This window comes from Arvicanthis niloticus, unplaced genomic scaffold (assembly GCF_011762505.2).
Source record: "Arvicanthis niloticus isolate mArvNil1 unplaced genomic scaffold, mArvNil1.pat.X pat_scaffold_588_arrow_ctg1, whole genome shotgun sequence".
NCBI lineage: Eukaryota > Metazoa > Chordata > Mammalia > Rodentia > Muridae > Arvicanthis > Arvicanthis niloticus.
In genome coordinates, this window is record NW_023046210.1 from 41,471 (window position 1) to 60,000 (window position 18,530).

General features: G+C 29.0%; 1 protein-coding gene and 1 pseudogene across 2 annotated transcripts in view; one reads left to right on the forward strand and one right to left on the reverse strand.

The window, feature by feature from the left end:
* The window catches only part of LOC117702225 (rab GTPase-binding effector protein 1-like), a 46,548-nt gene extending 40,255 nt beyond the window's left edge, over positions 1-6,293 (forward strand). The window contains 4 exon segments of the mRNA XM_076706408.1: positions 68-135; positions 2,211-2,309; positions 4,765-4,881; positions 5,280-6,293. Coding sequence (XP_076562523.1) covers positions 68-135; positions 2,211-2,309; positions 4,765-4,881; positions 5,280-5,381 — 386 coding nt within the window. The 3' untranslated portion in view covers positions 5,382-6,293.
* Positions 6,294-8,073: 1,780 nt separating this feature from the next.
* Positions 8,074-12,190, reverse strand: LOC117702224 (nuclear pore complex protein Nup88-like; annotated as a pseudogene). The gene is made up of 9 exons (XR_004605988.2): positions 12,120-12,190; positions 11,535-11,637; positions 10,176-10,333; positions 9,821-9,946; positions 9,647-9,712; positions 9,458-9,538; positions 9,080-9,206; positions 8,836-8,954; positions 8,074-8,321 (listed from the first exon to the last, which is right to left on the reverse strand). The product of XR_004605988.2 is annotated as a nuclear pore complex protein Nup88-like (transcript).
* Positions 12,191-18,530: the final 6,340 nt, after the last annotated feature.

An 18,530-nucleotide genomic window follows, 5' to 3' on the forward strand; every position in this document is an offset into this window, starting at 1 on the left:
CTCTGACTGGGGACATTTTATGGAAAAAATAATAAATAATTGCTAATATTCTCCCTTTGTGTCCTAGCTTCCATTTCTAGTCTAAAAGCTGAATTAGAAAGAATAAAAGTTGAAAAGGGACAGGGTGAGTCACAAGTTTAAAATTAATTCTATCAACACTCAGTGGTTACCTATTAAATCCCTGTGCCAGAACAAAGAAATTGAAGGTAGCTGAGGCATAATCCCTGCTTTTAAGATGTCTTCCTAGTGGGAGTTGGGAGGGGCAGTGAAAGAGACCTGCTGTGTGCTGGGCCTGGTGGGGATGGATGGGTGCCTCAGCCTGGAGTGCTCAGTAGTGACTGCTGCACTGCAAGTGTAACGTACACTTGTGCCCACAGGGCACGATTTCCTAGTCAGTCTCCACAGTGTGGGAAGCCCGTGTTGCTTCCTGGCCTCAGTGACCCAAAAGACTTTACTCCAGTGCTGCCCTACTTCTCACACTGACTGTACCTTGCTTCTCTTTCTTTGACTCCAGTGTCTTCCTGTCTCACTTGAGTACCTCTTCCAGTTCCCTAAACTTGGAGCAACAGCTTCCTGGCTTGGCTTTCTTTCCGCCAAAGCTGCACCTTCTATGGCTTGTCGGGTCTTTAGTTGGCTTCCAACTCACACTCTTCTCTTGCTGCCCTCACTCAGCTGTTGCCCAGTTCTGGGTTAGGCCTGGTATTTCAAGAAGCCAATGCTACCAGAACTGGTGGTATCTCTTGCCCTTGCTGTCATGGGCTCCAGTCCTCCTAGACAGTCTTTCATTTGTCCTAGGATTTTCTTTCATTCTTCACAATGGCTCTCAGTCACTGTCATCTCAGTATCTTCACTGCTCAGTCATCACACAAGGCTACTTGGACTCTCTGGTTCCCCAGTCATGCTCTCCTCTTTATTATCAGTATTGTCTTTTGAGATGAAATGATGGCTTGTCTCTCACCGTAGTGTAACACTGGCAGTGCCTTGACAGACTCCCTCTCAATGTTCTCTAGCTTTTAGCTTTTAGTTCTTTAGCTTAGTTTTCCGAGGTTCTTGAAGGAGTGCTGCCTTCCACCTGACCTCCCAAGCACTGCTCTGCCTCAGGCAGCCTGGGTCTCCCCTCTACTTCTGTAGTGCCTCTTTAGATGACACTGCACAGATGTCCCGCACTCAGGCCTACAGGGTGTAGCTCAGTAGAAGAATGCTTTCCTAGCACTGAAAAGAAAGTGCCAGGCTCAGATGCACCACATTCTACCCTACAGACTTCACTTTTTACTTTGTTTTGTTGGTTCTGGGAATTGAATTCATGTGTATGCTAGGCAAGTATTGTACTGTCCCACTGAGCTGCACCTCCAGCTCTGAGATGTCATTTTTCGTTGGCCTGTTGTCACATCTTGACTCGTTTTTCCTAAGAACTGGAGCCTGCTCCAGTTCATCTCTGTATTAAAGCCAGGCTGTCTTAATCTTTTAAACCATTTCCCTTCAACTAGGAGGACAAGTCTACAGTCTTAGTGCATAGATCTCTCACCTCAGGCTTCTCAGGACCCCACAGCCCCATACAGCTGCAGGTGGTCAGAGCACTGTCCTTGGGCAGGGCAGGCATTCTGTTTTTGGAACATCTCTTTTCTTTCTTTACCTTGTCACCCTTTCCTTCCCCTGTGAAAATGTTAATCCATGATGGTGGTACAAAGAGAGACAGGAGAACCACAGGTTCAAGGCCTGCTTAGGCTATAGAGCTCAAAACCAGTTCAGAACCAGCCTGAACAAAAAGCAAAACCCAGTTTCAAAAGGAGTTGCGGGTGAAGATAAGTGGCTGTGTGCTTGCTAGCCTGTGACCCTGGCTGGGTTCAGTCCCCAGGACTAAAGCAGAAGTCAGCTGTCGTCTCTTCTAGAAAACACTGTCCAGTTTTTCTCCCTGAATTCAATGCTGCTGCCTTTATGTTGATGTGCATTAATTGTTTCCATGACTGCTTGTCCTGACTTCTCAGTTTCAGGCTTTAGAATTAGAATTATGATAGGTACCTAATCAATAGGTAAAGGCCAGGTCTGGAAGCACAAGGAGAATCTACATTCTGAAGCTTGAGAAGAATATTCCAGGACAGCCAAAAGTAAGCCTGACTGGGCGTGGCACTCTGGGTTACAGATACCTCTGGATAGTGCTGTGTGGCCTTCAATGTTTCTATGAGTTTCAGTTTTCCCTTTTGACTTCACAGTTGGAATCTACATTAAGAGAGAAGTCGGAACAACTCGAGAATCTCCAAGAAATAAAAGTTAATTTAGAGGAACAGTTAAAGAAAGAAACTGCTGCTAAGGTAATTAATTATATTTGTTGGTCATGTAATTTAAAAAATGAGACTAAGGCACGGCAGCATACACCTAATTAATCCTAGCACTGGTGAGGCAGAGGCAGATAGATCTTTGTGAGTTCAAGGCCAGCCTGGTCTACATAGTGAGACCTTCTCAAGCAAACAAACAAGGGGCCTAGAGAGCTGGCTCAGTGGTTAAGAACACTGGTTGACCTGGGTTTAGTTTGTAGTGCAGACATGTCCTATTACAACCATCTTTTTCACTCTAGTCATAGGGAGATCCAGTGCCACCTTCTGGCCTCCATGGGCATTGCAGGTATTTGGTACACAGACCCATGTATACACAAAACACCCATAATTTTTTAAAAATTAAAAACATAAAAAGAATGCAGGAATTTAGCCTATTTATTTAGAAAAAACAAAACCTTGCTGTTTGTAGTTATATTCTGAACGTTGGTTTTACTAACAACTTGTAAAAAGAAAGTGGATGTAATGTACCTAGAGTTGGGTTAAGTCTCCCCTCTGCCGATTGTGCAGGCTTGGGTCATATGCTTTAATGGTTTCAATTATTAGTTGATTAGAAATTTCAACCCAGAGCTATGAGATAGCTCAGTAGTTATGAGCACTGACTTATGTTCAGTTTCTAGCATGCATATGGCAGGTAACTCATGTAACTCCAATTCCAGATTTGACATACTTTTATTTCCTTTTAAAAGACTTATTTATTTACTTTATGTATATGAGTGTGCTGTAGCTGTCTTCAGACACACCAGAAGAGGGTGTTGAATCCCATTACAGACGGTTGTGAGCCACCATGTGGTTGCTGGGAACTGAATTCAGGACCTCTGGAAGAGCAGTCAGTGCTCTTAACCACTGAGCCATCTCTCCAGCCCCCTTGATATACTTTTCTGTCACACATATTGTACACATACACATATGCGAATAATCCCTTATACATAAAAAATAAAATAAGATTGAACCTAACTTGGACAGTGCTCTGTTGGAAGTATTGCTCTGAGTTGTGCTAGGTGATACAGGCCTACCTGCAGTTCCTGTTAGTAGAGACCAAGGGAGGATTGCTAGTTCAGAGGTCTTTTAAACTATCAAGTAGCTTACCACCAGCTTTGGCAACTTAATTGGCCCCTGTCTCAAAATAAAAAGTAAAAAATAAAATTTTATTTGAAGAGGTAGGGTGGGGGCTGGGGATATATAGTTTAGTGGTAGGCTGCTTGCCTGCATGCATGAGGCCCTAGGTTCAGTCCCCAGTGATTGAAGGAAGTGGGGATACTTTGAAAACATTACCCCATTCCATCCCTATATCAAATGCTAAGATTTCATTGAAGAAGTCTAGATGAGTCTGGATAGAATAAAAATACATGTGGCCAATTATGGGGACATTGCCTAGACGTGTTCTTAATGTGTTGAGTTAGTAGTAGTCAGTAGATTCTTGTTTTTAGAAAAAGGATCCTGTACTTTTCAGTAGGGAAGCTAGAGATAGCTGTGGCTGCTTGGTCCATATTACTGAGGTGTTAATGTCAAAGGACATTCCTATTAAATATTGTGTTGATGTGACAGCTGTTATCTTGGGAATCAAGGACACAATACTTTGAATACATTTCTTATCCTGGCTTTCATACCTAGAGCAAGTAATTCCCCCAACTGGTACCATGGCCCTGTGGAAAGAGAGAATGGGTGGGGGGAATGGATCATCAGGTAAAGGTGCTTGCTGCCAAGCTTGCTAACTGGAGTTTGATCTATGGGGCTTACATAATGGAAGGAGAGAACCAACTGCCTATGGTTGTCCTCTGATGACCTCCTGGGAGTGCTTCCCTTTCCACACATGGTAATGTAAAAGATGATGGGTGAGGGGGAAAGCTGAGCTGGTAGAGTGCTTGCCTCGAGTGCAGCTGTGCCTGGGGTTTGATGTCCAGCACTGCAGAAGACTGGGTGTGTTGGCACAATCTGTAATCCCAGAAGGGAAGCAGGTAGATGAGGAGTTCAAGGTCATTCTCGGCTACAGTAGAGCAAGTTAAGGGCTTGTTTGAGCTATGGGAGACCCTGTCTTAAAAAACACTAAAATAGAAACCAGTGAGCAGCCAGACAAGTCTGAGTTCAATCCCTAGGGCCCACGTGGTAGGAGAGTAGACTCCTGCAGCTTGCCCTGTGGCTGCCACTTGTGTGCACCCACCCCCCAACATCAGTAGAAAATGAAGTTAAAGATTAATGGAATATGGAGGTATCATTCAGGTCTCTGCTCTAGTAGTAGGAAGAGTTGGGGATATGCTTGGTGGTGTAGAGTGCTTGCCTACCCAAAGCTATGGCCCTGGGTCCAGTCCTTAGTACAAAAAAATAAAAAGATGACAGCTTTCATATAGTGAGTGATGTAAGTTCCTTAGTAAGCTGGTGGAGAGGTCTAGGGACTCTTCAGCACCCATCTTCACTCAAAACTTGTATTTTTTAGGCTGCTGTTGAACAGCTCATGTTTGAAGAGAAGAACAAAGCTCAGAGGTTGCAGACAGAATTAGATGTTAGTGAACAAGTCCAGAGAGATTTTGTAAAACTTTCTCAGACTCTTCAGGTGAGGTGTTTGGGGAACCACCATGGCCCTTTGTGGGAGGGGGCACCAATGTAACTGGACGACTCTGATTGCCTCTATCTCTACCTCAAATCTTTGCATGATCACTAAGCCTGTTCTAAGTTGGTCTCTTCTACAGACTTGGCCAGCTCCTCCTTTCCCTTTTACCTTGAACCATATAATCAGGTTGAGGGGGTACTGGAGAGGCAGAGGGATACCAGTCTGTTATAGAGATTGATTAATTTGGTGAATTTTAAAGTATTTTTCCCTTCTCCTCCTTTTCTTTGAAGAGCCTAGTCTGGTGAATTGATCTGCTGCATGTTGACTAAATAGTCCAAGCAGAGGGCACATAGGTAGGTGGGGCATCACCTATCAAACTCAGCTCTTCATTGTTTCTCCAGGTGCAGCTGGAGAGGATACGGCAAGCAGACTCCTTGGAGAGGATCCGGGCAATTCTGAATGATACCAAACTGACAGACATTAACCAGCTTCCTGAGACATGACACCCTGATAGCAGGATTCTAACCTGCATTTTGGGTTTTTAACTCATCTTTAGAATAACATTATTATTTAACTCTTAATGGAAGAAGTCACAGCAAAGGAAGACTGGAGAAATGCAATGCTAGAGGGAGAAGGCTGCTGTGTGCAGGACAGCCAACAGATGTTTCAAAGGGAACACTAATGAGACACTGGACTTGATTCCAACAGGTGTGGGATCAGATTTGGTGCCAGAAAAGTGCTGTTTCGTGCCCGCTTTCTCCACCATGGACTCTGGAACATATTTCCTGATGTGAAAGCAGCTTCCCAATAGTGTTTGGAATTACGTTTTCTGTTCACACAGACTGGGAGAGGGACGTGTTTTCTGTTGTCTAGGACTCAGCAGTGGCAGTGTTCAGCTAGCGGAGCTGTAGTGCGCTGTGTGAGTATTTTATATTAAAATACGAAGTGTGAGCGCAGGCCATGGGCTATTGAGTGTATTTCCCTCGCTCAGTGCATTTTGTTTCCTTTTTACCATTTTATCTTCTATTGGAAGACCTTAAATGCTACTGAAACTTGCCTGAGAACTATAGGACCATGGCAAAGAAAAGCAATTAAAATTAGGAGAGTCTGAATATTTGGCTGAGGATACATACATACATACATATATATATGTATATGTGTGTGTGTATATATATATACACACATATATATACACATGCACATATATACATACATATATATATGAATGAGAGAATTTATGGAAAAAAAGCACAAACCACCTTGGAAGCACTTTGTCTGTACACCGTGATGAACTTCCTGGGCCCAAAGGTACCAGGGCAAATAACTGGCACCATCTACCCTTTCAAAGTGTTTTAGTTACTGGATCAGTGGAAAAAAATAATATTAATAAAACAAGCTATCTCTGATATCTAGTACACATGTATAAATCTGCTTATTTTCAGCCTGCGTCAGAGGCACACTATTTTTTAAAGTGTCACATTTAGAATGGTGATGGTTTACAGGTCTTTGTATTTTTGTTTTACAGTTTAGACTTAAAAGTGTAACAACTATGCTTACAGTGAAGCTGGAAAACTTACTGGTTTAGACTCTGCTTCACCCTTTTCCAAGAGTTGAGATTTCTTTCCTATTTGGAGAAGCAGTGAACAGGCTCTTGAGCACAGACAGCTTCATGAAGCGGTGCAGAAATCAGAAGTGTGCTCATGTACTAGCTGCAGGCTACCCTGAGAGCAGCCTGTCCACAGCTAACTATGCTATTTAACTTGTGCGGTTTCAAAGTAAAACTGTTTTCAAATAATTTTTGTGAGTGGTGTTGGCTTACAGCTGGTACCCAAAGGAACATTATGGGAATGTTTAAACCACTTTTCTGGTTTAACTACCATCAGTTCATAGCATAAATGGACTTTGTTAGTAATGAGTCATTATGAATTTGCCCTCAAGATCTTTTCTACTTTCTTCTTTTAATAAAACAGATAAGGCCTACTTATCCCATACCCATAGGTTATCCCATAGGTTATTTTTATAGTCATGGTCATGATTATGAATTTAAAATTAAATATGAATTATGGAAACAGTGCTAAAAGCTTGCCAGTGCATGGAAAATTTGGCTTAAAGTCCCCTTGTATAATGCTACTTGGTTTAAAAGGAACATAATATCCTCATTGAGTTAAAGGGATTTTTATTAATTATAATGTGATTAAATTAGATTTAAGACTAGTCCCTGGGCTCCAAGCTAATTTGTTTGGATCACCATTGGCTGTATACAGTGAATGGATAATTCATAATCATACTGAACTTTGGCACTCCTAGTGAACTGTTCTGCTGAAACCAAATATATTACAGATCTTTTCTCCTGAAGTTGGGGATTGGGCAGTAAAAGCATCATGATTAGGGTACTGTTTACAGTCTGTAACTTGTGGCGAGTGTAAACTGCTGGGGTCCACTCAGTTGAGAAACACAGCCTAGAAACTGAAACGCAAGGTTGAATGAAATAAGCTACTGCTATCCATCCACCAGGTAAGAAACGGGTCTTTACACTTAAGTAAGCGTTTGCATAGGAAAGGTCAGTCTAGTTTCACACACCTTCCTGTACTGCATTCAGTCTGTGTAGACCTGTTCTCTTGCATGTCTGACCTGGCTTAACTCTAAACTGTAACATACCTTTATTGTGTGGCTTTTAATTGGCAGTCACTTGGTTATTTCTAGGCAAGTACCATACTTAGTTTTCAGAACTCAAATTGGCAGGTATGAAAAGATGACCTAAAGCCAAGGACAAACTGCATGCAACAGACCATAATGTTCCTTTTCTTTGAAGGTGCTAGAATTTGCACCTCCTACCCACCAAGCGGACACACACATAGCCAAAATGGAGCTCTGGGAGGTCTCGGTCCTGTGAGGAGATGAGCCGGCAGAGGAGGCTGCAGCTGTGGACCTTCCTGCTCTGAGCAGACTGCAGGGGTGTCTGTCTGTGTCGGCTGTACTGAAGGCATGCCCGTAAGAAAGTGTTCAGATTAAAACAGCTGCTGCTGAGTAGTGTGTGTGGCCTGTTCCTTTGCATCCTAGGGTTCTGGTTCCATTGAGAGGCAGTTTTGATGCTGCTACTTAACATGAAGATGGACCTGGCAGTGTGCAGCAGGAGCCTGTGTTCCAGAATCAAAACAAACCAACCAACCCATAGACTTTAATTATAAAGCAAAGTCAAATTTTTAAATAAAAATTTATTCAAATTTTATTCGAATAAATAAGATTTAACGGAAGGAATAACAAAAGAATAACCACACCAAAGTTTATCCAAAATGCTTCTTTATAAATTAGATAGTGCTACCTGTTTGTTTTACAGCACGGGTTTGTAAGCCTTCTGTTGTGTTAACTTCAGGTGGTGTCAGAAGTTGACATGATTTCGGATATCATTGATTTGCTTCACCATTTCCCTTATATGTTCACCCCTGCAAAATCATCAAAATGAGTTGTTAGGACCTCCACCATTCTAAATAGGGTTTCTTTGTGTAGCCCTAGCTGTCCTGGAACTTGATCTATAGACCAGGCTGGCCTCAAACTCAGATCCATCTGCTTCTGCCTCCCAAATACTCAGATTAAAGGGGCGCACCACCATGCCCAGTGGCTTTGCTAATACTGAATAACCTGAAAGGGTTTCGGGTGAACAGCAATTATTTTCTGTGTGGTGTTGGGGACCATACCCAGGACACATCAGCCACTCAGCTAAAGCACAGCCCCATTGCCAACCATAACTGGGATGACTTTTGATTATACAACAAAATTATAGGAGAGCCACTACTTTCCATCCCACCATATTCATTTAAGCCTCTTGTCTTCTGTGCCCCCATTCTGCAAGCAAACTCCTAGACTCAGGATTCTTATCCAGGCAGACAGGCAGCTTTTGGTATACTGCCAAGGAAAACCTGCCTCACAACAGTAGGTGACTGCAAAGTATCAACTTACTCTTCTTTCAGGATGGACTGAATGCACTTTCGCTGGTAGGCACTCAGAGTAATAGTGGGCTTCTGAGGACTCAGCACTTTTTCCATCTTTCTCTGTTGATAATCTTTTTTCATAGTAACCTCAAATATCAAACAGAACATAGACATTTTGACTATGGTTTGCCACACATTTTTACAGTATCTATTTTATTGTTTACATCTTATAAAACTATTTCTTAGATTAGCCAGCCTGCACCCATTCTTACCTGTTTGATGGCATTGCCTAGATGTCGAAGTTGATCAGGTATCAACTGTAATTCTTTCTTCATGTCTCTCTCACTGTCAGAGAGAACTGGGAGCTGAGTATGAAAACTATGAAGCACTTTTTTCATCCTTAAGAAAAGGAAGATATGAGTAAAATGTAAGTAAAGACTGCTAATTATAAGGTAAACAAATTTTGTAAGTCAAGAATTTGGTGTGTGAGGATACAATAGAGAAGGAGTAGGGGACAGTATCTCATGATACTTCAAAGGGTTGGAGGATCCATCTTACTCTATAGGTATGTGAACACTGGCAGTACCCAAATACTTGCTGCATCATTAACCCTGTGTGGGCAGGGAACTGGATGCTTCATGGCCCCTGACCTGTTCATGATATCTTCTTGTTTTTCTTTGGCTTCCTCATATTTGTCAGCTAAGCGCTCGGCCATTTCCCGGAGACTTTTTCTGAAGAAATGAGAAACTCTTAGGGTCCATGTAACGCGGCACAGCATCCTGAGTGAGGTGCAGTCCACTACGCTCCACTGTTTTCTCCTCTCTGGTTTTGATACATACCTCTCCTCTCGACAGTAATTGAGATCTTCTAGTTGTTTCCTTTTCTGGTCACATAATAATTTGACCCTTCAAAAAGAAGCAGCAGTCAAGTTGAAAGGAAAGCCAGGCTCCCACAGACAATTATTGAGCCAACCCCTAGGCAAGGATTAGTGGCTGTTCAACATAAGACACTACCTCCGTTGAATCTCCTCCTTGGCCAGGTCCTGCTTGAGAATGTACTGTTCTCGGAACACCTGGGTGGCCCTGCTGATCAGCTGGAGACACTCCTCGGGAGGGGGAGCCAAATCCTTTTCAGATGATCTTGCAGAACAGTTTCTGTCATTATTCTTGTTAGCCAGGTAAAACAACCAAATAGACAAGCCCCAGACTAGCTGAAGAGATGTGCCAAGTCCACTCCCATCACCACAGTAAGGACAGAAAGGACCAAAAGCAATGATAAACACTTGCTAGCAAGCACAAAGCCGTAAGTTCAATCCCCATTTTAACCAGAAAGCCCATTCTTAAAACTCATATGCCCTAAATCCCATACTTGAGAAATGCTGGGTTGGTGGCACTTCGTTGCAAGATTCTTTAATATGCTTCTCGAAGGAGTCTGGAGTTTCAGCCAGAATGCGCAGTGGAGACTCTGCCACTTCAGCATCTTCTCGGGTACAGAGGAGGGGAGGAGATGCTGGGTGGACTGTACTTCTGCAAAATAAACAAGTCAGGTCCACTGAGGTATCTCACTGGCAAATATTTCCCTAGTATTTTTTTTTTTAAACACCTTATTTATTAGGTATACAGCATTCTGCCTGCATGTACAATGGCGTGCCAGAAGAGGGCACCAGATCTCATTACAGATGGTTGTGAGCCACCATGTGGTTGCTGGGAATTGAACTCAGTACACCTTAGGAAGAGCAGTCAGTACTCTTAACCTCCAGTCCTTTCCTAGTATTTCTTTTGTTTAAAGTTGCTAGAATTTGTTTTTGTTTTTTTTGAGATAGGGTTTCTCTGTGTAGGTCTGGCTGGCCTGGAACTCACATTGTAGACCGTCTGGCCTTGAACTCAGAAATCCGCCTACCTCTGCTTCCCAGGTGCTGGGTCTAAAGGCGTGTGCCACCACTGCCTGGCTAAGTTGCTAGAATTTTAATGTCTCTCTTTCTCTCTTTTATTTTTATAAAGCAACATAAAATTTATACTTATATTGTTTTTTTCTTGTCAAACAGTATAACTAGACAATCTTTTAAAAAGCATGTAAAGATAGTAACTGAATGCAAACACATCATACTTCTGTCAGTATTCAGAAGTACTTGTTCTGAATGGACACCAAGAGACTGGAGGGTCTCATGTTTGACACCCCAGTGACTTGGTTTTCATGTCTATTCCTACGTTTTTTATAAATCCCGACCTTCCAAGGCTGCTGGAAAAGGAAAATGGTGATTACAACTTAATACCAAGAGGACACCCAGGAGAAACATCTTGTACCTGAGCCTGACATGCAACAGTCAATTAAATCCACTCACAACAATGTCATTCAGGGTCTTGATCTTCTGTACTTGGGAGAAAAGTAGCTGGGTGCAGGGAATCACAATAGTAATCTCAGATGAGGTAAAGCCTATTCTAGGCCAGCATGACTGCAGACTGAGACCCAATCTCAAAAACAAACAGAAAAGCTATGATTTTTCAGTTACAAGTAGGCAAAACAAGCCAAAAAAAAAAAAAAAAAAAAAAAAAAAAAAAAAAATCCCACCATGTCTAAATGAAACTTTTCAGCGGTGTAAAGAAAACAGAATACTGACTGAATTCAGACGCCAAAGCTTCTAACCTCCAACTAGTCATCGAGGGCATCTCCAGCTCTGATTTGGCAGAATTAAAGAGAGTTATGTTGCAAGTATGGAATGGGACTTACAATAAAGGCCTTATTAGACATTCATAGGTACTGGGTGATGCAGATCATTGTGGGCCCCAGGATATCCGGGACGATCCAGAATCCTCGAATTGGAGCTGGCTGCCTGGAGAGAGAGAATCAAGTTAAGTTACAAAGCAGCAAATGCACCAGAACCAATAGCAGCCGTGACTGGTCCATGGCCTTTTGGGGCCTGTGACATCCTGACAGTGTAGTAACCACCACAACATGGTTATTTGGAAACATAATGTACTTTGATCAGTTTAAACCAGCCCCACTTTAGTAGCAATCTATGAGCTATTTACCTAGGGATACACAGCTAGTTTTTCTCTCCACTAACAAATAAGCCCATCTATCTTCTCAATGAACATAGTCCCAGTGTCTACAGACTGCTCAGAGACCTAAAGGACTGGACTCTTACACACCCAGTGACCCAACCCTGCCACAGGCCTTCATTTGGGTGCACTGCATTGTTTCCTTTCTATCTCTTTCACCAAAAGAATTGGAGAAAAAAAACCAAGGGTCTCAAATGGGCACTGTTACCTCCACCAGTGTGCTTTTTATTAACTGTCTACATGCCTGTTCTACCTGTGCCATAACCACATTCCTGCCCTTGTGCCATCACTGTATAGTTCTTCAAAGTGTTCCTGTTTACGCATCTCCTCTCAGCTTATAAAAAAGCAACATAGTTTCTCGTTATGTCCATCAGACATTCCCCACTGATGGCTTATATGGCAAAACATTCATTGTGCCAGGTCTGTCTCCCTCTAACCTGTTCTTTTATTTTGTAACAGCAACCTGTATGAGTGTATAGTGTATATACAAGTGCCTGTCACACATCTGTGTGGTAGGCACGCTTCAGTTTGTACCTCGAGCCAGGGTTTCACTGAGCTGCTTGCAACCAGTAAGTCCCAGGTTATCCTCCTGTTTCTGTTCTACTAGGGAAGGGAGAAACGGGACTTGGCCATACCTAGTTTTATACCTATTTAGAAGTTTAAACTCAAGATCTTAAAGCTTGCTCAGCAAGTGCTGTAACCACTTCCCCCATCCTTTTTTTTTTTTTTTTTAAAAAAAAAAAAAAAAAAAAAAAAAAAAAAAAAAAAAAAAAAAAAAAAAAAAAAAAAAAAAAAAAAAAAAAAAAAAAAAAAAAAAAAAAAAAAAAAAAAAAAAAAAAAAAAAAAAAAAAAAAAAAAAAAAAAAAAAAAAAAAAACAAAAAAAAAAAAAAAAAAAAAAAAAAAAAAAAAAAAAAAAAAAAAAAAAAAAAAAAAAAAAAAAAAAAAAAAAAAAAAAAAAAAAAAAAAAAAAAAAAAAAAAAAAAAAAAAAAAAAAAAAAAAAAAAAAAAAAAAAAAAAAAAAAAAAAAAAAAAAAAAAAAAAAAAAAAAAGAAAAAAAAAAAAAAAAAAAAAAAAGAAAAAAAAAAAAAAAAAAAAAAAAAAAAAAAAAAAAAAAAAAAAAAAAAAAAAAAAAAAAAAAAAAAAAAAAAAAAAAAAAAAAAAAAAAAAAAAAAAAAAAAAAAAAAAAAAAAAAAAAAAAAAAAAAAAAAAAAAAAAAAAAAAAAAAAAAAAAAAAAAAAAAAAAAAAAAAAAAAAAAAAAAAAAAAAAAAAAAAAAAAAAAAAAAAAAAAAAAAAAAAAAAAAAAAAAAAAAAAAAAAAAAAAAAAAAAAAAAAAAAAAAAAAAAAAAAAAAAAAAAAAAAAAAAAAAAAAAAAAAAAAAAAAAAAAAAAAAAAAAAAAAAAAAAAAAAAAAAAAAAAAAAAAAAAAAAAAAAAAAAAAAAAAAAAAAAAAAAAAAAAAAAAAAAAAAAAAAAAAAAAAAAAAAAAAAAAAAAAAAAAAAAAAAAAAAAAAAAAAAAAAAAAAAAAAAAAAAAAAAAAAAAAAAAAAAAAAAAAAAAAAAAAAAAAAAAAAAAAAAAAAAAAAAAAAAAAAAAAAAAAAAAAAAAAAAAAAAAAAAAAAAAAAAAAAAAAAAAAAAAAAAAAAAAAAAAAAAAAAAAAAAAAAAAAAAAAAAAAAAAAAAAAAAAAAAAAAAAAAAAAAAAAAAAAAAAAAAAAAAAAAAAAAAAAAAAAAAAAAAAAAAAAAAAAAAAAAAAAAAAAAAAAAAAAAAAAAAAAAAAAAAAAAAAAAAAAAAAAAAAAAAAAAAAAAAAAAAAAAAAAAAAAAAAAAAAAAAAAAAAAAAAAAAAAAAAAAAAAAAAAAAAAAAAAAAAAAAAAAAAAAAAAAAAAAAAAAAAAAAAAAAAAAAAAAAAAAAAAAAAAAAAAAAAAAAAAAAAAAAAAAAAAAAAAAAAAAAAAAAAAAAAAAAAAAAAAAAAAAAAAAAAAAAAAAAAAAAAAAAAAAAAAAAAAAAAAAAAAAAAAAAAAAAAAAAAAAAAAAAAAAAAAAAAAAAAAAAAAAAAAAAAAAAAAAAAAAAAAAAAAAAAAAAAAAAAAAAAAAAAAAAAAAAAAAAAAAAAAAAAAAAAAAAAAAAAAAAAAAAAAAAAAAAAAAAAAAAAAAAAAAAAAAAAAAAAAAAAAAAAAAAAAAAAAAAAAAAAAAAAAAAAAAAAAAAAAAAAAAAAAAAAAAAAAAAAAAAAAAAAAAAAAAAAAAAAAAAAAAAAAAAAAAAAAAAAAAACAAAAAAAAAAAAAAAAAAAAAAAAAAAAAAAAAAAAAAAAAAAAAAAAAAAAAAAAAAAAAAAAAAAAAAAAAAAAAAAAAAAAAAAAAAAAAAAAAAAAAAAAAAAAAAAAAAAAAAAAAAAAAAAAAAAAAAAAAAAAAAAAAAAAAAAAAAAAAAAAAAAAAAAAAAAAAAAAAAAAAAAAAAAAAAAAAAAAAAAAAAAAAAAAAAAAAAAAAAAAAAAAAAAAAAAAAAAAAAAAAAAAAAAAAAAAAAAAAAAAAAAAAAAAAAAAAAAAAAAAAAAAAAAAAAAAAAAAAAAAAAAAAAAAAAAAAAAAAAAAAAAAAAAAAAAAAAAAAAAAAAAAAAAAAAAAAAAAAAAAAAAAAAAAAAAAAAAAAAAAAAAAAAAAAAAAAAAAAAAAAAAAAAAAAAAAAAAAAAAAAAAAAAAAAAAAAAAAAAAAAAAAAAAAAAAAAAAAAAAAAAAAAAAAAAAAAAAAAAAAAAAAAAAAAAAAAAAAAAAAAAAAAAAAAAAAAAAAAAAAAAAAAAAAAAAAAAAAAAAAAAAAAAAAAAAAAAAAAAAAAAAAAAAAAAAAAAAAAAAAAAAAAAAAAAAAAAAAAAAAAAAAAAAAAAAAAAAAAAAAAAAAAAAAAAAAAAAAAAAAAAAAAAAAAAAAAAAAAAAAAAAAAAAAAAAAAAAAAAAAAAAAAAAAAAAAAAAAAAAAAAAAAAAAAAAAAAAAAAAAAAAAAAAAAAAAAAAAAAAAAAAAAAAAAAAAAAAAAAAAAAAAAAAAAAAAAAAAAAAAAAAAAAAAAAAAAAAAAAAAAAAAAAAAAAAAAAAAAAAAAAAAAAAAAAAAAAAAAAAAAAAAAAAAAAAAAAAAAAAAAAAAAAAAAAAAAAAAAAAAAAAAAAAAAAAAAAAAAAAAAAAAAAAAAAAAAAAAAAAAAAAAAAAAAAAAAAAAAAAAAAAAAAAAAAAAAAAAAAAAAAAAAAAAAAAAAAAAAAAAAAAAAAAAAAAAAAAAAAAAAAAAAAAAAAAAAAAAAAAAAAAAAAAAAAAAAAAAAAAAAAAAAAAAAAAAAAAAAAAAAAAAAAAAAAAAAAAAAAAAAAAAAAAAAAAAAAAAAAAAAAAAAAAAAAAAAAAAAAAAAAAAAAAAAAAAAAAAAAAAAAAAAAAAAAAAAAAAAAAAAAAAAAAAAAAAAAAAAAAAAAAAAAAAAAAAAAAAAAAAAAAAAAAAAAAAAAAAAAAAAAAAAAAAAAAAAAAAAAAAAAAAAAAAAAAAAAAAAAAAAAAAAAAAAAAAAAAAAAAAAAAAAAAAAAAAAAAAACAAAAAAAAAAAAAAAAAAAAAAAAAAAAAAAAAAAAAAAAAAAAAAAAAAAAAAAAAAAAAAAAAAAAAAAAAAAAAAAAAAAAAAAAAAAAAAAAAAAAAAAAAAAAAAAAAAAAAAAAAAAAAAAAAAAAAAAAAAAAAAAAAAAAAAAAAAAAAAAAAAAAAAAAAAAAAAAAAAAAAAAAAAAAAAAAAAAAAAAAAAAAAAAAAAAAAAAAAAAAAAAAAAAAAAAAAAAAAAAAAAAAAAAAAAAAAAAAAAAAAAAAAAAAAAAAAAAAAAAAAAAAAAAAAAAAAAAAAAAAAAAAAAAAAAAAAAAAAAAAAAAAAAAAAAAAAAAAAAAAAAAAACAAAAAAAAAAAAAAAAAAAAAAAAAAAAAAAAAAAAAAAAAAAAAAAAAAAAAAAAAAAAAAAAAAAAAAAAAAAAAAAAAAAAAAAAAAAAAAAAAAAAAAAAAAAAAAAAAAAAAAAAAAAAAAAAAAAAAAAAAAAAAAAAAAAAAAAAAAAAAAAAAAAAAAAAAAAAAAAAAAAAAAAAAAAAACAAAAAAAAAAAAAAAAAAAAAAAAAAAAAAAAAAAAAAAAAAAAAAAAAAAAAAAAAAAAAAAAAAAAAAAAAAAAAAAAAAAAAAAAAAAAAAAAAAAAAAAAAAAAAAAAAAAAAAAAAAAAAAAAAAAAAAAAAAAAAAAAAAAAAAAAAAAAAAAAAAAAAAAAAAAAAAAAAAAAAAAAAAAAAAAAAAAAAAAAAAAAAAAAAAAAAAAAAAAAAAAAAAAAAAAAAAAAAAAAAAAAAAAAAAAAAAAAAAAAAAAAAAAAAAAAAAAAAAAAAAAAAAAAAAAAAAAAAAAAAAAAAAAAAAAAAAAAAAAAAAAAAAAAAAAAAAAAAAAAAAAAAAAAAAAAAAAAAAAAAAAAAAAAAAAAAAAAAAAAAAAAAAAAAAAAAAAAAAAAAAAAAAAAAAAAAAAAAAAAAAAAAAAAAAAAAAAAAAAAAAAAAAAAAAAAAAAAAAAAAAAAAAAAAAAAAAAAAAAAAAAAAAAAAAAAAAAAAAAAAAAAAAAAAAAAAAAAAAAAAAAAAAAAAAAAAAAAAAAAAAAAAAAAAAAAAAAAAAAAAAAAAAAAAAAAAAAAAAAAAAAAAAAAAAAAAAAAAAAAAAAAAAAAAAAAAAAAAAAAAAAAAAAAAAAAAAAAAAAAAAAAAAAAAAAAAAAAAAAAAAAAAAAAAAAAAAAAAAAAAAAAAAAAAAAAAAAAAAAAAAAAAAAAAAAAAAAAAAAAAAAAAAAAAAAAAAAAAAAAAAAAAAAAAAAAAAAAAAAAAAAAAAAAAAAAAAAAAAAAAAAAAAAAAAAAAAAAAAAAAAAAAAAAAAAAAAAAAAAAAAAAAAAAAAAAAAAAAAAAAAAAAAAAAAAAAAAAAAAAAAAAAAAAAAAAAAAAAAAAAAAAAAAAAAAAAAAAAAAAAAAAAAAAAAAAAAAAAAAAAAAAAAAACAAAAAAAAAAAAAAAAAAAAAAAAAAAAAAAAAAAAAAAAAAAAAAAAAAAAAAAAAAAAAAAAAAAAAAAAAAAAAAAAAAAAAAAAAAAAAAAAAAAAAAAAAAAAAAAAAAAAAAAAAAAAAAAAAAAAAAAAAAAAAAAAAAAAAAAAAAAAAAAAAAAAAAAAAAAAAAAAAAAAAAAAAAAAAAAAAAAAAAAAAAAAAAAAAAAAAAAAAAAAAAAAAAAAAAAAAAAAAAAAAAAAAAAAAAAAAAAAAAAAAAAAAAAAAAAAAAAAAAAAAAAAAAAAAAAAAAAAAAAAAAAAAAAAAAAAAAAAAAAAAAAAAAAAAAAAAAAAAAAAAAAAAAAAAAAAAAAAAAAAAAAAAAAAAAAAAAAAAAAAAAAAAAAAAAAAAAAAAAAAAAAAAAAAAAAAAAAAAAAAAAAAAAAAAAAAAAAAAAAAAAAAAAAAAAAAAAAAAAAAAAAAAAAAAAAAAAAAAAAAAAAAAAAAAAAAAAAAAAAAAAAAAAAAAAAAAAAAAAAAAAAAAAAAAAAAAAAAAAAAAAAAAAAAAAAAAAAAAAAAAAAAAAAAAAAAAAAAAAAAAAAAAAAAAAAAAAAAAAAAAAAAAAAAAAAAAAAAAAAAAAAAAAAAAAAAAAAAAAAAAAAAAAAAAAAAAAAAAAAAAAAAAAAAAAAAAAAAAAAAAAAAAAAAAAAAAAAAAAAAAAAAAAAAAAAAAAAAAAAAAAAAAAAAACAAAAAAAAAAAAAAAAAAAAAAAAAAAAAAAAAAAAAAAAAAAAAAAAAAAAAAAAAAAAAAAAAAAAAAAAAAAAAAAAAAAAAAAAAAAAAAAAAAAAAAAAAAAAAAAAAAAAAAAAAAAAAAAAAAAAAAAAAAAAAAAAAAAAAAAAAAAAAAAAAAAAAAAAAAAAAAAAAAAAAAAAAAAAAAAAAAAAAAAAAAAAAAAAAAAAAAAAAAAAAAAAAAAAAAAAAAAAAAAAAAAAAAAAAAAAAAAAAAAAAAAAAAAAAAAAAAAAAAAAAAAAAAAAAAAAAAAAAAAAAAAAAAAAAAAAAAAAAAAAAAAAAAAAAAAAAAAAAAAAAAAAAAAAAAAAAAAAAAAAAAAAAAAAAAAAAAAAAAAAAAAAAAAAAAAAAAAAAAAAAAAAAAAAAAAAAAAAAAAAAAAAAAAAAAAAAAAAAAAAAAAAAAAAAAAAAAAAAAAAAAAAAAAAAAAAAAAAAAAAAAAAAAAAAAAAAAAAAAAAAAAAAAAAAAAAAAAAAAAAAAAAAAAAAAAAAAAAAAAAAAAAAAAAAAAAAAAAAAAAAAAAAAAAAAAAAAAAAAAAAAAAAAAAAAAAAAAAAAAAAAAAAAAAAAAAAAAAAAAAAAAAAAAAAAAAAAAAAAAAAAAAAAAAAAAAAAAAAAAAAAAAAAAAAAAAAAAAAAAAAAAAAAAAAAAAAAAAAAAAAAAAAAAAAAAAAAAAAAAAAAAAAAAAAAAAAAAAAAAAAAAAAAAAAAAAAAAAAAAAAAAAAAAAAAAAAAAAAAAAAAAAAAAAAAAAAAAAAAAAAAAAAAAAAAAAAAAAAAAAAAAAAAAAAAAAAAAAAAAAAAAAAAAAAAAAAAAAAAAAAAAAAAAAAAAAAAAAAAAAAAAAAAAAAAAAAAAAAA